General features: G+C 31.7%; 1 protein-coding gene across 5 annotated transcripts in view; it reads left to right on the top strand.

Moving 5' to 3' along the window:
• Nucleotides 1-17,554, top strand: part of LOC115881326 (V-type proton ATPase 116 kDa subunit a) — an 86,300-nt gene that overhangs the window by 39,297 nt on the left and 29,449 nt on the right. For 2 of the 5 annotated variants that reach the window (XM_030898761.1, XM_030898763.1), the window contains exon 4: nucleotides 17,117-17,208. The exons of the other annotated variants lie outside the window; for them this stretch is intronic. In XM_030898761.1, the coding sequence (XP_030754621.1) occupies nucleotides 17,117-17,208 (92 nt within the window). The remainder of the gene's footprint in view (nucleotides 1-17,116; nucleotides 17,209-17,554) is intronic. 5 annotated transcript variants of the gene reach the window in all.

Raw genomic sequence — 17,554 nt, 5'->3', positions numbered from 1 at the left:
TCCATTCGTTTACTAAGAAGCCACGCCTCCTTTGTGTAGAAAATAGAGAGGGAATTTTGTAGTTCGGAATCAAATAGAGATGATTTTAATTTCATTAGTTTTTTTTCGTTCATATAAAATTCTTAAGTGACTGACTCACTGATTAATCCCGATCCTGCTTAAACCACTAGGAAGCTCAATTTTGGCATACAGGTTGATTCTAGGGTGTAGAGGTTCGATAAGAAGGGATTTTTCGAAATTCCAGTTCCAAGAGGGTGAAACCACCCCTCAAATATTACAATATTTTTTATTTAAAAAACGGTCGTTTCCGAAAAAACACTTAAACACGTATATTTTATTTTGTTTTTTTACATAATTTGAGATTTTTTAAAAATGTATACAGGGTGTTTCGAAAAATCTGGTCATTGATTAATCTCGATCCTGCTTAAAGCGCTTGACGTAAAAAGCTGATTTTTGGAAAACGGATTGACTTTAGGGTGTAGAGGTTCGATAAGAAGGGATTTTTCGAAACTCGAATTCTAAGGGGGTGAAACCACCCCTCAAATATTAGAATATTTTTTATTTAAAAACCGGTGAGTTTTTCGGAAAAACTCTTAAACACGTATATTTTATTTTGTTGTTTTACATATTTTAAGATTTTTTAAAAATTTATACAGGGTGTTTCATAAAATATGACCATTGAGGAATCACGATTCTGCTTAAACTGCTTGACGTTTAAAGCTGATTTTTGGCAAACGGATTGACTATGGGGTGTAGAGATTCGATAAGGAGGAGTTTCTTGAATCTCAAATTCCAAGAGGGTGAAAACGCCCCTCAAATATTACAATATTTGTTATTTAAAAAACGGTTAGTCTTTCGGGAAAACGCTTGGGCACGCATAATTTATTTTGTTTTTTTTACATATTTTGAATTTTTCTAAAAAATCATACAGGGTGTTCCAAAAACTTGGGTAATTGATTAACTACAATTCTGCTTAAACTGCTTGACGTAAAAAAAATATTTTTGGCAAACGGATTTTTTGAAAGGCAAATTCCAACGAGATGACCGTCAATATATACACGAGACCCCTCAAATATTACCAAGTTATATAATAATATCGCCATATTGTTTTTTCTCAGGCTCAGGACATAAATGTGAGAACATTTTGTCCAATTTGTATGTTAATGGAAATTCTTGCTTTGCTTTATCATCACCATTACAAATGATTAATTCGACGCGAACGAAGTCGCGGCTACACGCTAGTTATTAATAATAACTAAAAGATATTAATACATTTTAAAAAAGATTTTTTACTATTAGGTATTTTTATGTATTTCTTATTTTATATTATATAATTTCTAACTATATAATTATTAGAAAGTGACTCCGCTGCCGGCTCCGGTTCCATTGACGGCTGAAAGAACGGCGGAAAGTAACGCCTGGCTATAGCCAATTTTGCGAGAGCAGCTGTGGCTCCGTTACTGATGAGTAACGCAATGACTATATGAGAGGCGACTATGAAAAATTGGGGCTGAACAATTATAAAGCAAAACATAAAATAAAAACCTGTTCATTCAAAACATTACACAATAAAGGTTTCTCTAGGGATTCAATAAAAAAATCCATCCCTTAAAATAAGGGAAAAAATGATTGCAAATATTCGTTAATATTTGGTATAGAAGTATATTTCGGTGTGGCATACTTACGAAGCGTTTTCTCGAAACTCATTTCCTAAAGGGGTAAAATTAAGGGCAACATTTTATGAAAATTCGTTACTACTATGTGGTTTAGAAGTACATAATATTTATGAATTAAAATTTGGCCAAATATGCTTAAGTATAATTGGGAAGCAATAGTATAGAGTAGAAGAAACGATTTTTGAAAATTCCTCATCTCGGGGATGATAGGGGTGAAAGTTGGCATGAAAATTTATTACTACCTGGCATAGAAGTATAATATTTTTACAAAGTTTATGTAGTTAATAAGTCGATTATTTGACTTTTTTCGTATTAGAAAATCTAGGTATTTTCGAAAAAACACCCACAGTTTTTGATATAATTTAGTCCTAGAAAATCTAAAAATGTATCTTCTTCAGTTTTTAGTGAAATGTTTTCTCATCCATTGAAAGCACATTTTTTTTAAAGCATTTTAAATAAAATCAAAACAAGAAACTTAAACTGAATTAACTAAAACAATACTAAGAAGACCGTGAACTAACTAAATGTAAACCAACAAAACCCAACAGAAAATTAAAATCGGAAACAGCTAATAATAATGATGTATGTAATATCCATGTGAAACAACTGAAGAAACTGACTTAAAAATCCTCTGAAAACCTTCAATATTCCCATCTTAGATTCCCATATTCTTTTTCTAGGACACTGTTGCCAATTCTACTTACCAATTTGTATAAACTATATCGGTATCACGGCACATGCAAACAATATGCCGTGTCTGTATCATAAAAATACCTATTTGCTCTATAAAAGATCAGCTGCTAAATTTTAAATCAATTTAAAATATCAAATAAAATGATAGTAGTGCATAAAACTATTAACAAGCAGGATATAAAAATAATTAAAGATAATTTAAGCTGGCTAATAGTAGATAGACTTTAGATTAATATTTGAAATTAACAGCTGGAAGTACAGCTAAATACAAACGGCAAGCTGACAACAAAGATACTATTCTTTAAGAATTTTATATTTCTGATATTTTATATCATTTTTAATTTTAAAGGAATCGTTATTTTCTTTATACATATGTATTGATCTTAACCCATTGTTAAAGTTTGTAAATTTTTCATACTTTACAAATAAATATTAGCTGATATTTCCTAACATCATGTAATTATAGTTATTTATTATTATCCAGGAAAAAGCGCTAATACAAGTACATATAACATTTAATTCTCACATAAAAAAAGTTCAAGCTGGCAATCTCGCTTTGACTTTATAATCGTGCGGCGGCTGCGACGGCCAGACGAGACGGCGCGGTGTATCAAAGGCAAGGTTAAAGGCGAGAAAGAACGAAAGAAATGGAAGCTTAGGGAAGGGGGGAGTGCGGGAACGATTTGAAGTCACCACGGCTGTTTGTTTGGCCGAATATTTTGCCTTCATCGACGGTATCGCCGCCCTGTCGTCGCACTTCCGAACATAGGTCTTTTTGAACACAAAATTTCCCATAAGGTGTCGCATCTGTTTAAGTTAGTTTGTGGTATTTACTATTGATTAGATGGTCTGTACTCACTTTGCTATAAATATCGTAATATTAAATCACACAGGGTGTTCAAAATTCGACGCCAAACTTTCTAAAATATAAAATAATTTTACTTCATTTTTTTTAGATGGAGAATTAAAAAATTAACAGTTTTTGTATATAAAGAAAGTATGTATTTCAACATTTTTAAAGGTTTTGCAGACAATACCGTCGAAAAAGCCATATGTAATAAAACCGCTATAAAAAGTTTTTGAAAGTCTTACTCAAGAATGCAATAATATACAGGGTGCTCCATTTAAAAAATAATATCATCCCGATTCACTCAAAAAAGTTTTGAGCCGCCCTGTAGAAGTTGATTTTTTTTCTGTAATACATCCTAGTATATACTTTAGGTTTGCACTTAAACAAAATTTCCAAGTTTTTTTTTATTCTAGGAGCCACAAATACCCGACGAATATTTTTCAGGACCCGTAGTTTACCAACCTGGTCTTACAACGCAATACACTCTAAGCAAAACGTTATAATCCAGTAATATTACGATTTAAACCCGACAAAATTCAGAAAGTTTTGAAAATTGGTAGGTATGTTGGGGATAGCATGAGGATTACTAAACCGAAAAGTTCCCACCCCTAAATAGTGTGCGTCATCCCCCAGGACATCGTTTCTACCCCCATTTAGATAATCTCGGCAACGGTGCAATCCTCGACAAAAATATAGAAAATTGTTCTTCATAAAATTCTCTATCAAAAAGATAATTACACTTTTTTTCTAAAGTTAATCATAAAGTGGCAAATAGGGCGCAAATATAAGGGTTGGTTATGACTAGCACTATCTGTAGTTCAATCTAATTTAAAGTTTAATGTTTAACGCTAACAAAAAGCAGTAATACCCCTATAAAAAGGGTGATGTGGAAATAAGTACAAATCAGAGGTAAAGTATTTGATGCGTTTTTTTTAAAGTGGTATCCCCTGTAGGCCTAATCCACTAATTATCAAATGTTAACTAGTAATCTTCGTCATCTTCCACAGGTTCAACATTCAAGCATGACTGTCCATGGCAATGATAACACATTGTAGAGCAACACAAGCCTGCTGTTCTGCAGCTACATCTGTATTCGCACTCTAATTTGCATGAACATGAAATGAGCGTTAAAACAGATGCGGGGGCTGGCTCTTTGTTTGTCATTGTTGGGGTTAATATACCGCCAACTTTTTTCCACCCCCAGTCGGTAGGTTCGAGCATAACTCCTCTCCATGTTTGAATTTGATGAAAAACCCGATACGAGTGTTGCCGAGCTGCAGCAGAAGTTGGTGGTAGTTTTGACAACATGACAATGTTGTTGACTTTACCTACAAGTTTGTTGAAGTACATAAATCGGTATTCATCTAGACTGCTTTCTCCTAAGGTACAGTTTTAAGCTAAAATAAATTGCTCTCCTACGTTTGCAATTTCTTCATAAGTAGATTTCTTATTATTGAAAGTTTGCACAATATGTTGTAAATCACTTCTTTTAGCGAATACATTGATTGCATTAAACTTTGCGGATTGTAAATTGCGGAAACTGCGGATTGTAAATCTTGAGAACGTTGCTCTTGAAAAAGTTGCGGATTGTAAATCTTGAGAACTGTAAATCTTTTTGCAAGTATTACCCTGTTTTCCTTTTAAAAATTTGATATCTTTGTTAGAAGGAGAAAGTGCAATAAGAAGAACTAGCAGGATATCTTGCCCTACTATAACAGTTGTATCGCAATTATTAGATTTTTCTATAGCAATTTGAATTATTAATAAATCGGCGTCATCCACAGCAACAAATACTTCTATACCTTCTTTCCTAAATTTGTTTAGTAGTTCTGTGATTAAACGTTCTTTATTAAAGAAATTACTTAGGAAGTTCAGCTGAGTTTCAGAAACAACAGTATTCTCGTCAAATATAATTTGAGGACAGCTTCTTTGAAGTAGCCGCCTCTGTCGTTCTAGGCTTTTCGTGCTGTTTGCATTTTCTATATAACCATCGAACACGACAGTTACTCTATTCCCATAATGTTTTTTTAATGTAACTAACGTAAGCGTTGTAAACAATGTTAAATGTCCCTTTTTTTTGGCCATATTACGCGGCGAAGCAAATATCCTCTATCAATGACATACTCGCTGTTTTAAAAATATGGTCTCGTTCTGGAACTTTATTGACAATGTGATATGAAGCTGCTTTATTAGTTTTCCTCATTAGGCCTTTCGCATCGAAAAGAGAAAGAGGTACTGAAGCTAATTCGAAACTAAAGCACTTTTTTAACTCCAGGCTAGAATGAACGGTGCAAATAATTCTTTGAAATAGTAATGTTGAGTCAACTTGAACATCATTGCCATTAATTTTCATTGTATTGCTCAAACTAGATATCGGCTTTACACGACTTGCACGACGCACTTTTAAACTTTTAAATAAAATCCCATCTTTAACATTTGATAATTAGTGGATTAGGCATCAAATACTTACGCATCAAATACTTTACCTCTAGGGTGATGTGGAAATAAGTACAAATCACCTTTTCTATAGAGGTAGAGGAGTGTGAGAGAAGAACGTAAATTAAAATTCTAAATATAATTTAGTGGTTACTGCTTCTTGTTAGCGTTAAACATTAAACTTTAAATTAGATTGAACTGCAGATAGTGCTAGTGATAACCAACCCTTATATTTGCGCCCTATTTGCCACTTTATTATTAACTTTAGAAAAAAAGTGCAATTATCTTTTTGATAGAGAATTTTATGAAGAACAATTTTCTATATAGGTATTTTTGTCGAGAATTGCACCGTTGTCGAGATTATCTAAAAAACTCAAAATGGGGGTAGAAACGATGTCCTGGGGGATGACGCACACTATTTAGGGGTGGTAACTTTTCAGTTTATTAATACATATGAAGTCCTGATTATTTCCACTAATTTTGAAAACTTTATGAATTTTGTCGGATATATCGCAATTTGAGCCATAATATTACTGAATTTTTGTTTAAAATGTCAGTATTAATATTAATTTTACCCTTAAAATAGGATGCAGTCCTATAAACATACTTGGAATTAAATATGTTTGATTGTCTGTATGTTTAACAAAATTGTTTAATATTTTTTTCTAGCCAAAGAAGTTTATGTTTTGTCTTACTACGAATTTTTATTAGCCTTCACGGGACTAACGTATAGTTTGTCCTACGACTCAGGGAAGAGTTCGACAGACCACATCCAAAAAATGACGGAAAATACAATTTACCCCTGAATTAAATTGAGAAACAGATGCGTCACCTGACAGTCCGTGACAGACTGTCACTGTCACGGATCCTCTCTTAGACAGACTATAGTTATATCTTGAAAACAGCGATATCAGAAGAATTGGCAAGAAACACAAAAATTATTTTTCTTTAAAAAAATTTCATATTAGCAAAAAACTAAACGACCTTTCATTTAATGACATTTTTTTCTTTTTTTGACAACTCAATTTATCATAACCATCTATCAATTTTTCAAGATTACTTTAAGAATTATTCAAAATCAACAAAACTTAAACAGATTTAATCTGTATGAATTACAAAGTACTATTACTTGTCACTTCTGAAGATAATCTAAAACAAAGATTAATATATTACAATCACTTCCGGTTTTAAGTGCATAGATACAAAAGAGATTATTTTTTGATAAAATTAAGCTATTTAATGTAAATTTAATGTAACCGCTGTATTATTTTTAGTCCACTAATTCTACTTGTTATTTGTTTTAATTAGTTTGTAGATGATCCCTGATAATGAACTAACAATAACAATTTACACAAGTAGCCTATCATGAATTAATATAATTAACTATGTAACAAAACACTTATTGCATGGCATCACATAACGATTTTTTGCTTTCAGTATTTTTGTAGATAATTATATTTTGTAATGGTGAATGTGGTTTTAACTCTTACTATGCTGTGTAATATGAGGCATTTTATTTATTATTTTCGAAAATAGTTTTGTTTTTCCTTATAGTGACGTTCATGCTAGGTGTTTTATATTTTTATTTATTATTATTAGTAAATAGAAATTTTATGCAGCTTATGTATTTTGTATGGCTTTCGTAAATTCGTTTTATAATTGTTGTTTTTATTTATTAGAATTTACTGACTGTATTTACATTTGTTTCATTTTGAAATTATTGACTTATTTACATTTATTATGCCATGTGGTCGAATAGAAATGACGTCACGGTAAGCGAAGAAATCACATCTCATTTCAATCTGTACTACCTATGTGCAGTGATGCGCGGTGGGTAAATACCCAAAATCAAACCTAACCAGAAGGGTGTAGGGTATATAGGGTGGTAACAATTTCGATGCTCAACATTGGCATCTCAGAAATTACGAGAGATACGAATTCGGTTAAATGAATAAAAGTTGCGTGATTAGAAGTTTGACAAACACCTATGAAGAAAACCCCGGTATCTTGGTTACTTTCGTAAGTTGATAGTTTTATATTTTTGATCTGGGCCAATTAAATGCAGTTTTCAGAAAATTTCTAAGCCTTCTAGATTTCGCACAACAGCCAAGTTTTTGTTTTCTTATGGCCGCCATTTTTAATTTTTATACTATTAGATAGAGCAAAAAATAATCTATACAGTGGTATCTAATTTTTAGTTATTATTATGTAAATTCACTAAAAAAAATACATAGATTTTTTAAAAATTCGCTCAAAAGATCAAGTCTGCCTTGGAAATTCCATTGACACTTTATATGACATCAAGTTAATTTTTGTTTACACTATTAAGTGTCAAATTTGGACACAAAAATTTATAATAGATAGTGTAAAGTGTATTAACAGTTAACAATATGTTTAGAGGAAACACGAGATATGTATGATGTTTACTTAAAAAATAATAGAAATTCCAATATAGCATGCGTGATTTATAGAACATTGTATCCTGAAAGGACACAGCTTCATCGTACTATCACAGATTATACAGATTATAATCTTTGTTTTTTCTTTATTGTTTTTCGTGGTTCCAATTTTCGGAATCGGGCACTAGTTAGGTGACTAGTTTGCGCACATAACACGCCCACTTATGGTCTCTAAAATTGTGCACAGCGCCTGACCGGTACAGTTATTAGAGAGATATCGGAAAACCGAATAGCGTCATCCAGTATTTACGCGTACCTTATCATGGTTACGATATGCGCGAGTCAATTTTTAACGCAACACCCGCTAATAACGTTACCGCCTGACGTAATTTGCGGATCAATTACACCAAGCGCTCTTTCTAAATAACCTCTGATAACGTTTAAAAATTGCTTAAATGGGCATGTGCGGGTATTTGACAACCGGAGCCGGCCGGCGAGATCTTTTATTTTAGGTTATGTTTATGTTTGAATTGTTTTGAATTATTGCTTTAGTTTTATTAGGTAATTTGATATTTAAGTAGCTGGGATTAGTTTTAATTAAATAAATATGGCCCAAAATATGGATTCCACCCATGGTACAAAGAATACAAGGTATGATATTGCGCAGGTTGGTCGCTACGTCACAGGTGATAACAGGCGCTATTGGTCAGCACGCTCCGCGCGCTAGTTTAAATCGTCAAGGTATTGTTATAAACCTGTTTTTTTGTTTATATACCGTCATTGAATTATCGCTAAGCAAGTTCCTGTGGAGCAGTGCGTAAGGAGTTGGGCTAGGAAGCGAGAGACCGGGGTTCGAATCTCGGCGGGACATAACTTTTTTTTTAAATACTGTTGTATTCTATAGTTCATTTTTGTAGTATAAAAGAAAGAACTATTTATTCTGTTATTTTTTAATCTGCGGTATTAATATAAATTGATTGTTGGTACAATACCTCATTTAATATAAAATAATATTCTACTTTTTGAAATGTATCTGGCCTAATTGTACCTAAAAGTAATATATTTTTACAGTGATATACCATATTGTAAACTATTGAATATTTCAATCACTTAAAAAGTTAATTTGCATTGAATAATTGCCTACAATCAAAGGAAATTTGAGCTATATAATCCTTGATGGGCATATTCTGGGTATGCAAATACTTTTTTAATACCTCTAAATTTTGGGTTTCGTTCAACCGATTTATTCTCAAAACCAGAAACATCTACATATAAAAAGAAAAGCACAGGTCACTAATTATAATAAACTTCACCCTTGGAATTACTTCTATCACAATTACAATACATTCATCTGCATTGGCATTTTCTACTTTTCGATGGGGACAATATAATTCCCAACATTTTTTTTTTTAAATGATGTAACAATTTCTCTTGTGGTTACTTTTCCATAGATATCCTCATCTCTGTCCTCATGTGAATTCAGAGGCAATGAACATAAAAATTATTTACCATAAACATCGCAAACTAAAAACCTAATAAACAATTTTATACCGAATATAGAAATAAATTTAGTATTGTTACCTATTATGGTCCAAATCCATGTTAATAGATAATTATTATTTTTAAATATATTTTTGAAACTGCTGGTTTTAGTAATTATTAAATTAAACGAACTGAAAAGTCTTAAAAATAAACAATTCTTAACCATAACCCCAAAAAATGCAGATCTCCTGTCAACTTTCTTTATTTTTTATTTATTCATTATTTTCCTAGTGACGTCACAGGTGGTATGCGCGAACTGAACGAAATTGGAGCCGCTATCGATCATACCTTGTATTCTTTATACCATGGATTCCACCTCTTCCAATACTAAAGAACCTATAAAGAGTCTTAGGTTTACAGCAGATGACGACTTAGCCCTTCTAAAAGAATGTGTTGCTTGTTGCCCTAAACCCACTGGCAGACGTTGAACAATAAAGCACTGGAAATAAGCACTTTAGCCCTTTAGTTTTAAAATACCTAGTAAACAAAACAATTTCAAAGTTTTAAATTCAAAGTTAGGTTAAGTTTAAATAGCGGACGCGACGCGATCAGAATTCTTTCCAATCCGATAACTATAAATGAAGAGAGTTAATACCACCTCACGTAAAGGAAATAACACCTGGCCTTATTAACGTCCATGCACGCTATTCGGTTTAGCGATATCTCTCTATTACGCTGATTATTGTTATTTTACGCGAGTTTATTTTTGCGCACAGGAAATTTGACTCGTTTGCACATCGTCATAAAAAACAATTTTCGTACCACGAATTAGGGATAAGATTTTTATCTGTATACTTATAGGATACCTAATCTGTGGTACTATTTTCGCAACGAAATTTAGCAGTTGCTGGTAGCTTTAAAAACAAGAGGGCAATATTTTAAAAGGCTTAATGATATTAATATAACAGCTCAGATTGAAATAAGTCCGGAAACTTCTAGCTGTAAAATAAGTCACAAGTGTTGTATAAGCGATTCTTATGCAGGGAAAATTATCAAAAAACATAAATATCAAAATTTAAATGTGTACTAAATTACATTTTTTTTACATGCTGGTGATCACAAGAGAAGATTACAATTTTGCAAATGGTTTCGGGAAAGTGTTCAAGAAAGCCCCCTTTTTTATAGAAAAATATTATGGACGGATGAGTCTTTATTTACAAATTCTGGTACATTTAAAAGAAAAAAAAATGGCATTATTATGCAAAAGAAAATCGTCATTTAATTAGAAAAACTAAGACCACAAATATTCTGATTTGGTGATATCCTCTGAACAAAGTTCAAAGGATATGAGATAGTCATTTTAATGCAAAGTTTTCAATCATTTTATTGACCTGTATTGAACTCTACTATACAATTTTTGTGCGTCCAGATTTGACACTTAATAGAATAAACAAAAAATAACTTGCTAACATATAAAGAGTCAATTGGATTTCCAAGGCAGACTTGATCTTAGGCGAATTTTTAAAAAATCTATTTTTTTAGTGAATTTACATAATAATGAATAAAAATTACATACCACCGTATAGACCTTTTTTCGCTCTATCTAATAGTGTAAAAATTCAAAATGGTGGTCATAAGAAAACAAAAACTTGGCTGTTGTTGTGCGAAATCTAGAAGGCTTAGAAATGTTCTGAAAACGGCATTTAACTGGTCGAGGTCAAAAATATAAAACTACCAACTTACGTTGCAATAAATACAATAGTTTCAAAGATATTGTCATTTAAAATAAACGTATTATTTTCATTTTTTTGACATAAATCCGAAACTAATCAAGATACCGGGGTTTTCTTTATAGGTGTGTGTCAAACGTCTAATTACGCAACTTTTGTCCCATTTAACCGACTTCGTATCTCTCGTAGTTTCTGAGATGCCAATGTTGAGCATCGAAATTGTCACCACCCTGTATACCGGATCCAAAACATCTGGTATTTACCGACATTTCCATATACCGGATGTTTGCCCATCTCTGCCTATCTGTAGGTGAAGTTCATGACAGTAACAACTGATGATATTTCAAGTAGCTGTCACAGTCAAGTTTAGCAACAGATATAATGTAGTTAGAACTGAGATATTTATTGCAACGCTCTCCGTGACGCCATTTTCGTACGATTTTCAAAATATATTTTTTAAACAATATTTAGGATATGTACTTAATTACTAAAATATTGTTGAATGCTCTAAATAGTTATGAATGCAAATTAGTACAAGTACTTCTAGAATCTGAAATAAAACAGATAGAGTAAATACAGTCAGTTAAAAACAAAACGTCAACATATTTATTAATGCTTTCTACTTTTGACAAAATGAGCCGAATTTTGGTAACAGTGGCAATTCATAATAATACATGCTTATATGTATATTATAGGTAAAAATAATGCTTAAATATAAAGCTTAAATGTATTTTGAAGTAGTAAATAGTAACTCAAGAACAGAATACTTTAAAAAATACTTTTGATGATAGAAAAACATGTTATTGTTTTTATATTTTCCTTTTAACGAATTGAAAAAATACAATATCCTAGCAACAGTTTGCGGTAATCAGTTGTATCCATAGAGAATTCCTAATATTTAGCTTATGAAACAATCAACTTTTGGTTTCTAACCACAATTTCTCTTGACGGATGATAATCAAAGACCAAAATCGCCAAAATGACATTAAGCTTCATTCACAACCTCAAAAGCAGTGGAATAAATTAGTGGTTTCCATTAGCGCAGATGTGTGTGCCTCCACTATCAATGTAAACATTTACAACGTCAGAATTACTGGTAGTAATCTTCAGTTAGTGGAAAAAGTTAACAATCTTTTAACTTTTCCACTAAGTACACTTAAAAATTGGCGAGGAATGTCATTTTGGCTTTTGATTATTATCATTCGTCAAGAGAAATTGTGGTTACAAAACAAAAATTTATTGTTTTATAAGCTAAATATTAGGCTTTCTCTATGGATACAACCAGGGTACAACTGACTACCGCAAGCTGTTGCTAGGATATTCTATTAATTTTAATTTTGTTTTTTAAGACATTGTGAATGATCGTAAACTAAAGCTTCATTCAGAACCTAGAAATCAGTAGAATAAATTAGTAGTTTCAATTAGCCGTAGAAGTTTGTTCACCTAATTTAGGCATTCAGTTAATAATGCATTCAGGTAATTTTTGCATTCAACGTAAGTATTCAGAACGTTATAATTAGTGGTAGTAATTTTCACTTACTGGAAAAAGTTAACAAACTTTTGACTTTTCCACTAATTCTACTTCAAAATTTGCGAGGAATGTCATTTTGGCCTATGATTATCACCCGTCAAGAAAAATTTTGGTTAGAAATCAAAAGTTTATTGTTTAATAAGCTAAATATTATGCGTTCTCTATGGATACAACAGACTACCGCAAGCTGTTGCTAAGATATTTTATTAATTTTAATTGTGTTTTTAGACATTGTGAATGATCGTAAACTAAAAAGTATAAAGTGTAATTGAAACCACTAATTTATTCTACTAATTGGGAGATTCTAAATGAAGCTTTATTCTGCTTATTATCTCTACTGTTTATATTTATCTTTTAACTAAGAGTAGACCTCACATTGAACTCTCCTTAATGGTTGGTTTTTCACTCAACTTTTATACCACACACTAACCTATACTTTTACCACGGAATCACCTTTTAAAAAATTTTAATTTTTTTTGAAACGCTCTGTATATTATGACATACAGCAGAGTTAACATACATGCGTCATACTATTCTGTAGTAGCAGAGTAATAAAGAGCTTATAATAAAAAAATTGTCCTTAAAAGAATAAAATGAAGAAAAATTTTTTGAAGGGTTTGCGACCAGCTAACATAATATTATGGAAACTCTGATGTTTGTCTACGTCAACTCTTTATTTTTAATAGAACAGGCCCTAAGATTTTTACATGACAATTTTATTTCTATGTGTAAAACTACATACTAATTTTTCAAGAGGTACATAATGAATTTTATTTTGTTAATCATTACGGTGTCTAATTTGAAGTATTTTAATTATTAGACTCATGATTTATATTTTTCTAGTTTGTACAAATTACAAACATATATATGTTGACGTTTTGTTGTTGTACACTGTTCACTCTTGTCTTAGTACACGAGTTGCTTTCCATTCAGGTACAAAATTTTGACAGGTCACTTACAAATATCGATTAAAATCTGACATAAAAGAAATAACTGAGTATTATTTTAGTTGTCAGTTTATCGGTTATTGTATAAAATCTATTTATTTTGTATCAAAAGACAATTTTTGTCATTGGATAAAAAGACATACTTGCAAAATTGTGAGAATTATTTTTTATTTAAAAAAAGTTGTTTTCAAGATTTCAATTAAATTTCAGTTTTAAAGCAAGTTTCGAGTAATAGTCTAGCAAGATAGAATACCGGGAGCGTCTCAAAAGTGGCCCACCCCTATAACTTTTTTAATTTCTTCATATAAAAAAACTGAAATGTTAGTATATGACATAAATTAGGATTGAATGGCATATTTATTCAATTGTTTTTGATCACTTCCTGTTTCACCGAGAATGACTACAACTATTGATTTTTAAATGACGCCCTCTATATTTTTTTTACTTTATTTGATATAAAATGACACTCTGAATTAAATGACATATCATATTATGTCAACTTTTGACATTTTTGCATATGGTTTATTTGAAATTGTAACATACGGTTCATAATGACAATTTGACTCGACATACCAAGTGTGTGTGGTACTAAATTATTTGTAAAAAATGCGTTTTTCAAATATGCTAATGAGCCACCCTTGTTCCATTTCAAAAAATTGAAATTTCAAATACAATTTTTTTGCAAAAATGTCAAAATTTGGACATTCTTTCAAAAAGCACGACATTTTTTTAAGCAAAAATGTCAAAATTTGGACATTCATTCTATTCAGAGTGTCATTTTCTATCAAATAAAGTAAAAATATAAAAATCAAAAGTTGTAGTCATTTCCGGTGAAACAGGAAGTGACAAAAAACAATTGAATATGTCAATCAATCTTAATTTATGTCATATACCAAATCCATATGTCATATACCAAATCTGTTTTTTTTTATCTTAAAAAATAACAAAGTTACAAGGGTGAGCCACTTTTGAGACGCACCCGGTGTAGATAATAGCATTAAAAATGGGAATCCGATTATGTTCATATTTCATTATGAAACAGTGAAGCTATAGTAGTAAACTTATAGAAACAATATAACTACTAAAAAATACATCTAATTTTTTAAACCTGTTACATGTAAAAATAAATTTCATACGTAAAGTTTCCATCAAAACTTCTTTTGAATTAATAAGTAGTTAGTTAAACAAGCAACAAGGATTAAATCATGTATCTTGTACATTTTAGCAAGGCTCACATTGGGACACATGCGACGTAAACCACGCAGTGCAGTACGAGCAACATGCACAAAATTTGTAACCTGGGTTGGCTAAGCGCATATTGTCAAGCACACTTGTATTGCTTCCTACGAAGGAAATTTGAGTAATTTAATTATAACGGAAAATGTATTACAAGGTTTAAGTTCTGAGGCAGATTGGGAAACAGAAGTTTTGCTCTACCTGTATATACGAATAAATTGTTTTGTAAAAGAAATTAGATGAAATGAAATGTGCAACCAAAACATGACAAAAATAACTTCTGATAGCTTCCATAATTTTTCTTCCTTTATTTTGACTAAGAAAATCGAAGCAAAATCTGTGTCATAAACGCTGATTGACGTAGGTCGTGTAAGTGTGCATTCAGCTTGCCTTGTGCTGCGTCTTAATATGCGCACACGAACTGCTCGATATGTGATGACATGACATAACGTGACGTGTGCTGCGTGGGGTGTCTCGCATGTGTCTCAGGATAAACGCACACAGGAAGAACAAGACTGTTTTAAAACACGTCTATACCTATGTGGTGGATTCATCTCTCCAAAAAATCCTATATGGTTATTTCGCCACTGCAAGAAAACCTACAAAATAAAATAGTTATTTTTTGTAAACACTTCTGCGTTAATCCAAACGGAAACTAGGTACTTGTCAGAAGTTAGGTTTACAGATATAATAATTTGCCTAACGAACAAAAAAATAAGCTTAACGTTTCGGAAAGTTTATCTCTTTCCGTCGTCGGAAGCAAAAAAAAATACAAAGAATAAAGAAAAAAACTATTTAAAATATTTAAATTCAACTATTCGAGAACACTTTAGTTTTTTTTTCAGCGTTCATGGGACACAGGGCACAGAATAAATTTTAATAACGCCCAAATTCTAATTAAAAAAGCGATAGCCTCTAAAAGAAAAATAAAAGAAAAAATTTTAAAAAGTTATACAGAAAGTTTGGGATTTTTTGGTTTTACCTTATTAAGTAATTGTTATCAGGTAGTAATTATTAATTTTGAAGTTTAAGTTGGATGTAATGCCATTTTAACAGAACGTCAACGGTTTTTGTAGACGTATCTGTTTTAAAAAACTAAAGTGTTTTCGAATAGTTCAATTTAAATATTTTAAATAGTTTTTTCTTTATTCTTTGTATTTTTTTGCTTCCGACGGCGGAAAGAGATAAACTTTCTGAAACGTTAACCATTTCTTTGTTCGATAGGCAAATTTTTATATCTGTAAACCTAATTTCTGACCAGTCGTTTCCGTTTGGATTAACGCAGAAGTGTTTACAAAAAATAACTATTTTATTTTGTAGATTTTTTTGCAGTGGCGAAATACCCATATAGGATTTTTTTGGACAGACTGTTTTAATCAAAATTGTTATGTATTTTATAAAAACAAAAATCCAGTACTCAACGTAGCCTAACTAACTAAACGAGCCTAAACCTGTCTTAACGCTTGCGACTGATCAGTGTGCGTTGCTATGGAGGGTAGAAGTAAGGAGAATTCGTGTTTTGAAAAGTGGTCACCAAAGAGGGAACCATTAAGATGGCGCTGCTGTAGCAAAAGTTCTATATTTAAAATGGACCGCCAAAAAGTTTTAGAACAGGAAATAATAAAAAGATATTGATAAATATGCGATTAACTTCACATTGTTTATAACCGCTGAGTTCCGTTTAATTCTTTATTGCTTATTAGCAATTAACCCTTATTTTCCTTTTTTAGGTGACCACATTTTCAAACAAAATCCCATAAGAGGTGTTTTTCCTTAGATCTACCCTCCATAGTCCATGCTCAATGTACACCAGGCCTAATCCTCTGAAAATAATATATTACAACGTTTTTGTTCTATCTGTGTACAGGGTGTTCTAAATTTTAGGGTGCATAGTAAGAGTTATATTGGAAACTAAAACAAATTTAGTTACAGTTTTTCGAGAAGATATTAGACATACTTTTTTCAATATCTGTATATAGTCAATATTTAAGTTTAATTGTTAAAGAAGTGATCTAGATAAGTATAATTTGTTATCTGAATGGAAAGCTTTAGTTTGTTGTGTGTGTGTGTGTGTGTGTGGGGTGGCGCGCGCGCAACACGGGTGATGCTAATGTGTTGTGTGTTGTTATTGAGCAGCACGAGGGGGGCACTAATCCCACCGAATCTATGACCAGGGCGCTGATAAGCGAAGACGCTATCGCGAGGCAAAGCGGCCCCGTCCAGCTAGGGTACGTATACACAAAGAGGGGAAACATTTATTCAGAATCGCATTGGTCTAAATATATCATTCCAAACAGTAGAATCGAGAGTAAAAAGTTCGTGGAGTAGAATAATTTTATATCTACACGGTTCTGCAACAGTGCTTCAGGTACCTATAGTTCCTATAATAAAGAACTTAGTGATTTCGTTTAGGTGAGGACTATTTGTTTTTTGATTTTGAGGGGGAATTAGTTTTTTGATTTTCTAAAAAGTAACGACAGGATAAAATTAAATTAATTCTCAAAAAAATCCGTTTTTCCAAAAAACTCAGCAATCCCGGAAATTTTTTAAACTTTTTCGATGGCATCTTGGTGA

The sequence above is a fragment of the Sitophilus oryzae genome, unplaced genomic scaffold (assembly GCF_002938485.1).
Source record: "Sitophilus oryzae breed Bouriz unplaced genomic scaffold, Soryzae_2.0 scaffold_1716_pilon_pilon, whole genome shotgun sequence".
Taxonomy (NCBI): Eukaryota; Metazoa; Arthropoda; class Insecta; order Coleoptera; family Curculionidae; genus Sitophilus; species Sitophilus oryzae.
This window is presented reverse-complemented; position numbering and strand designations above follow the sequence as displayed.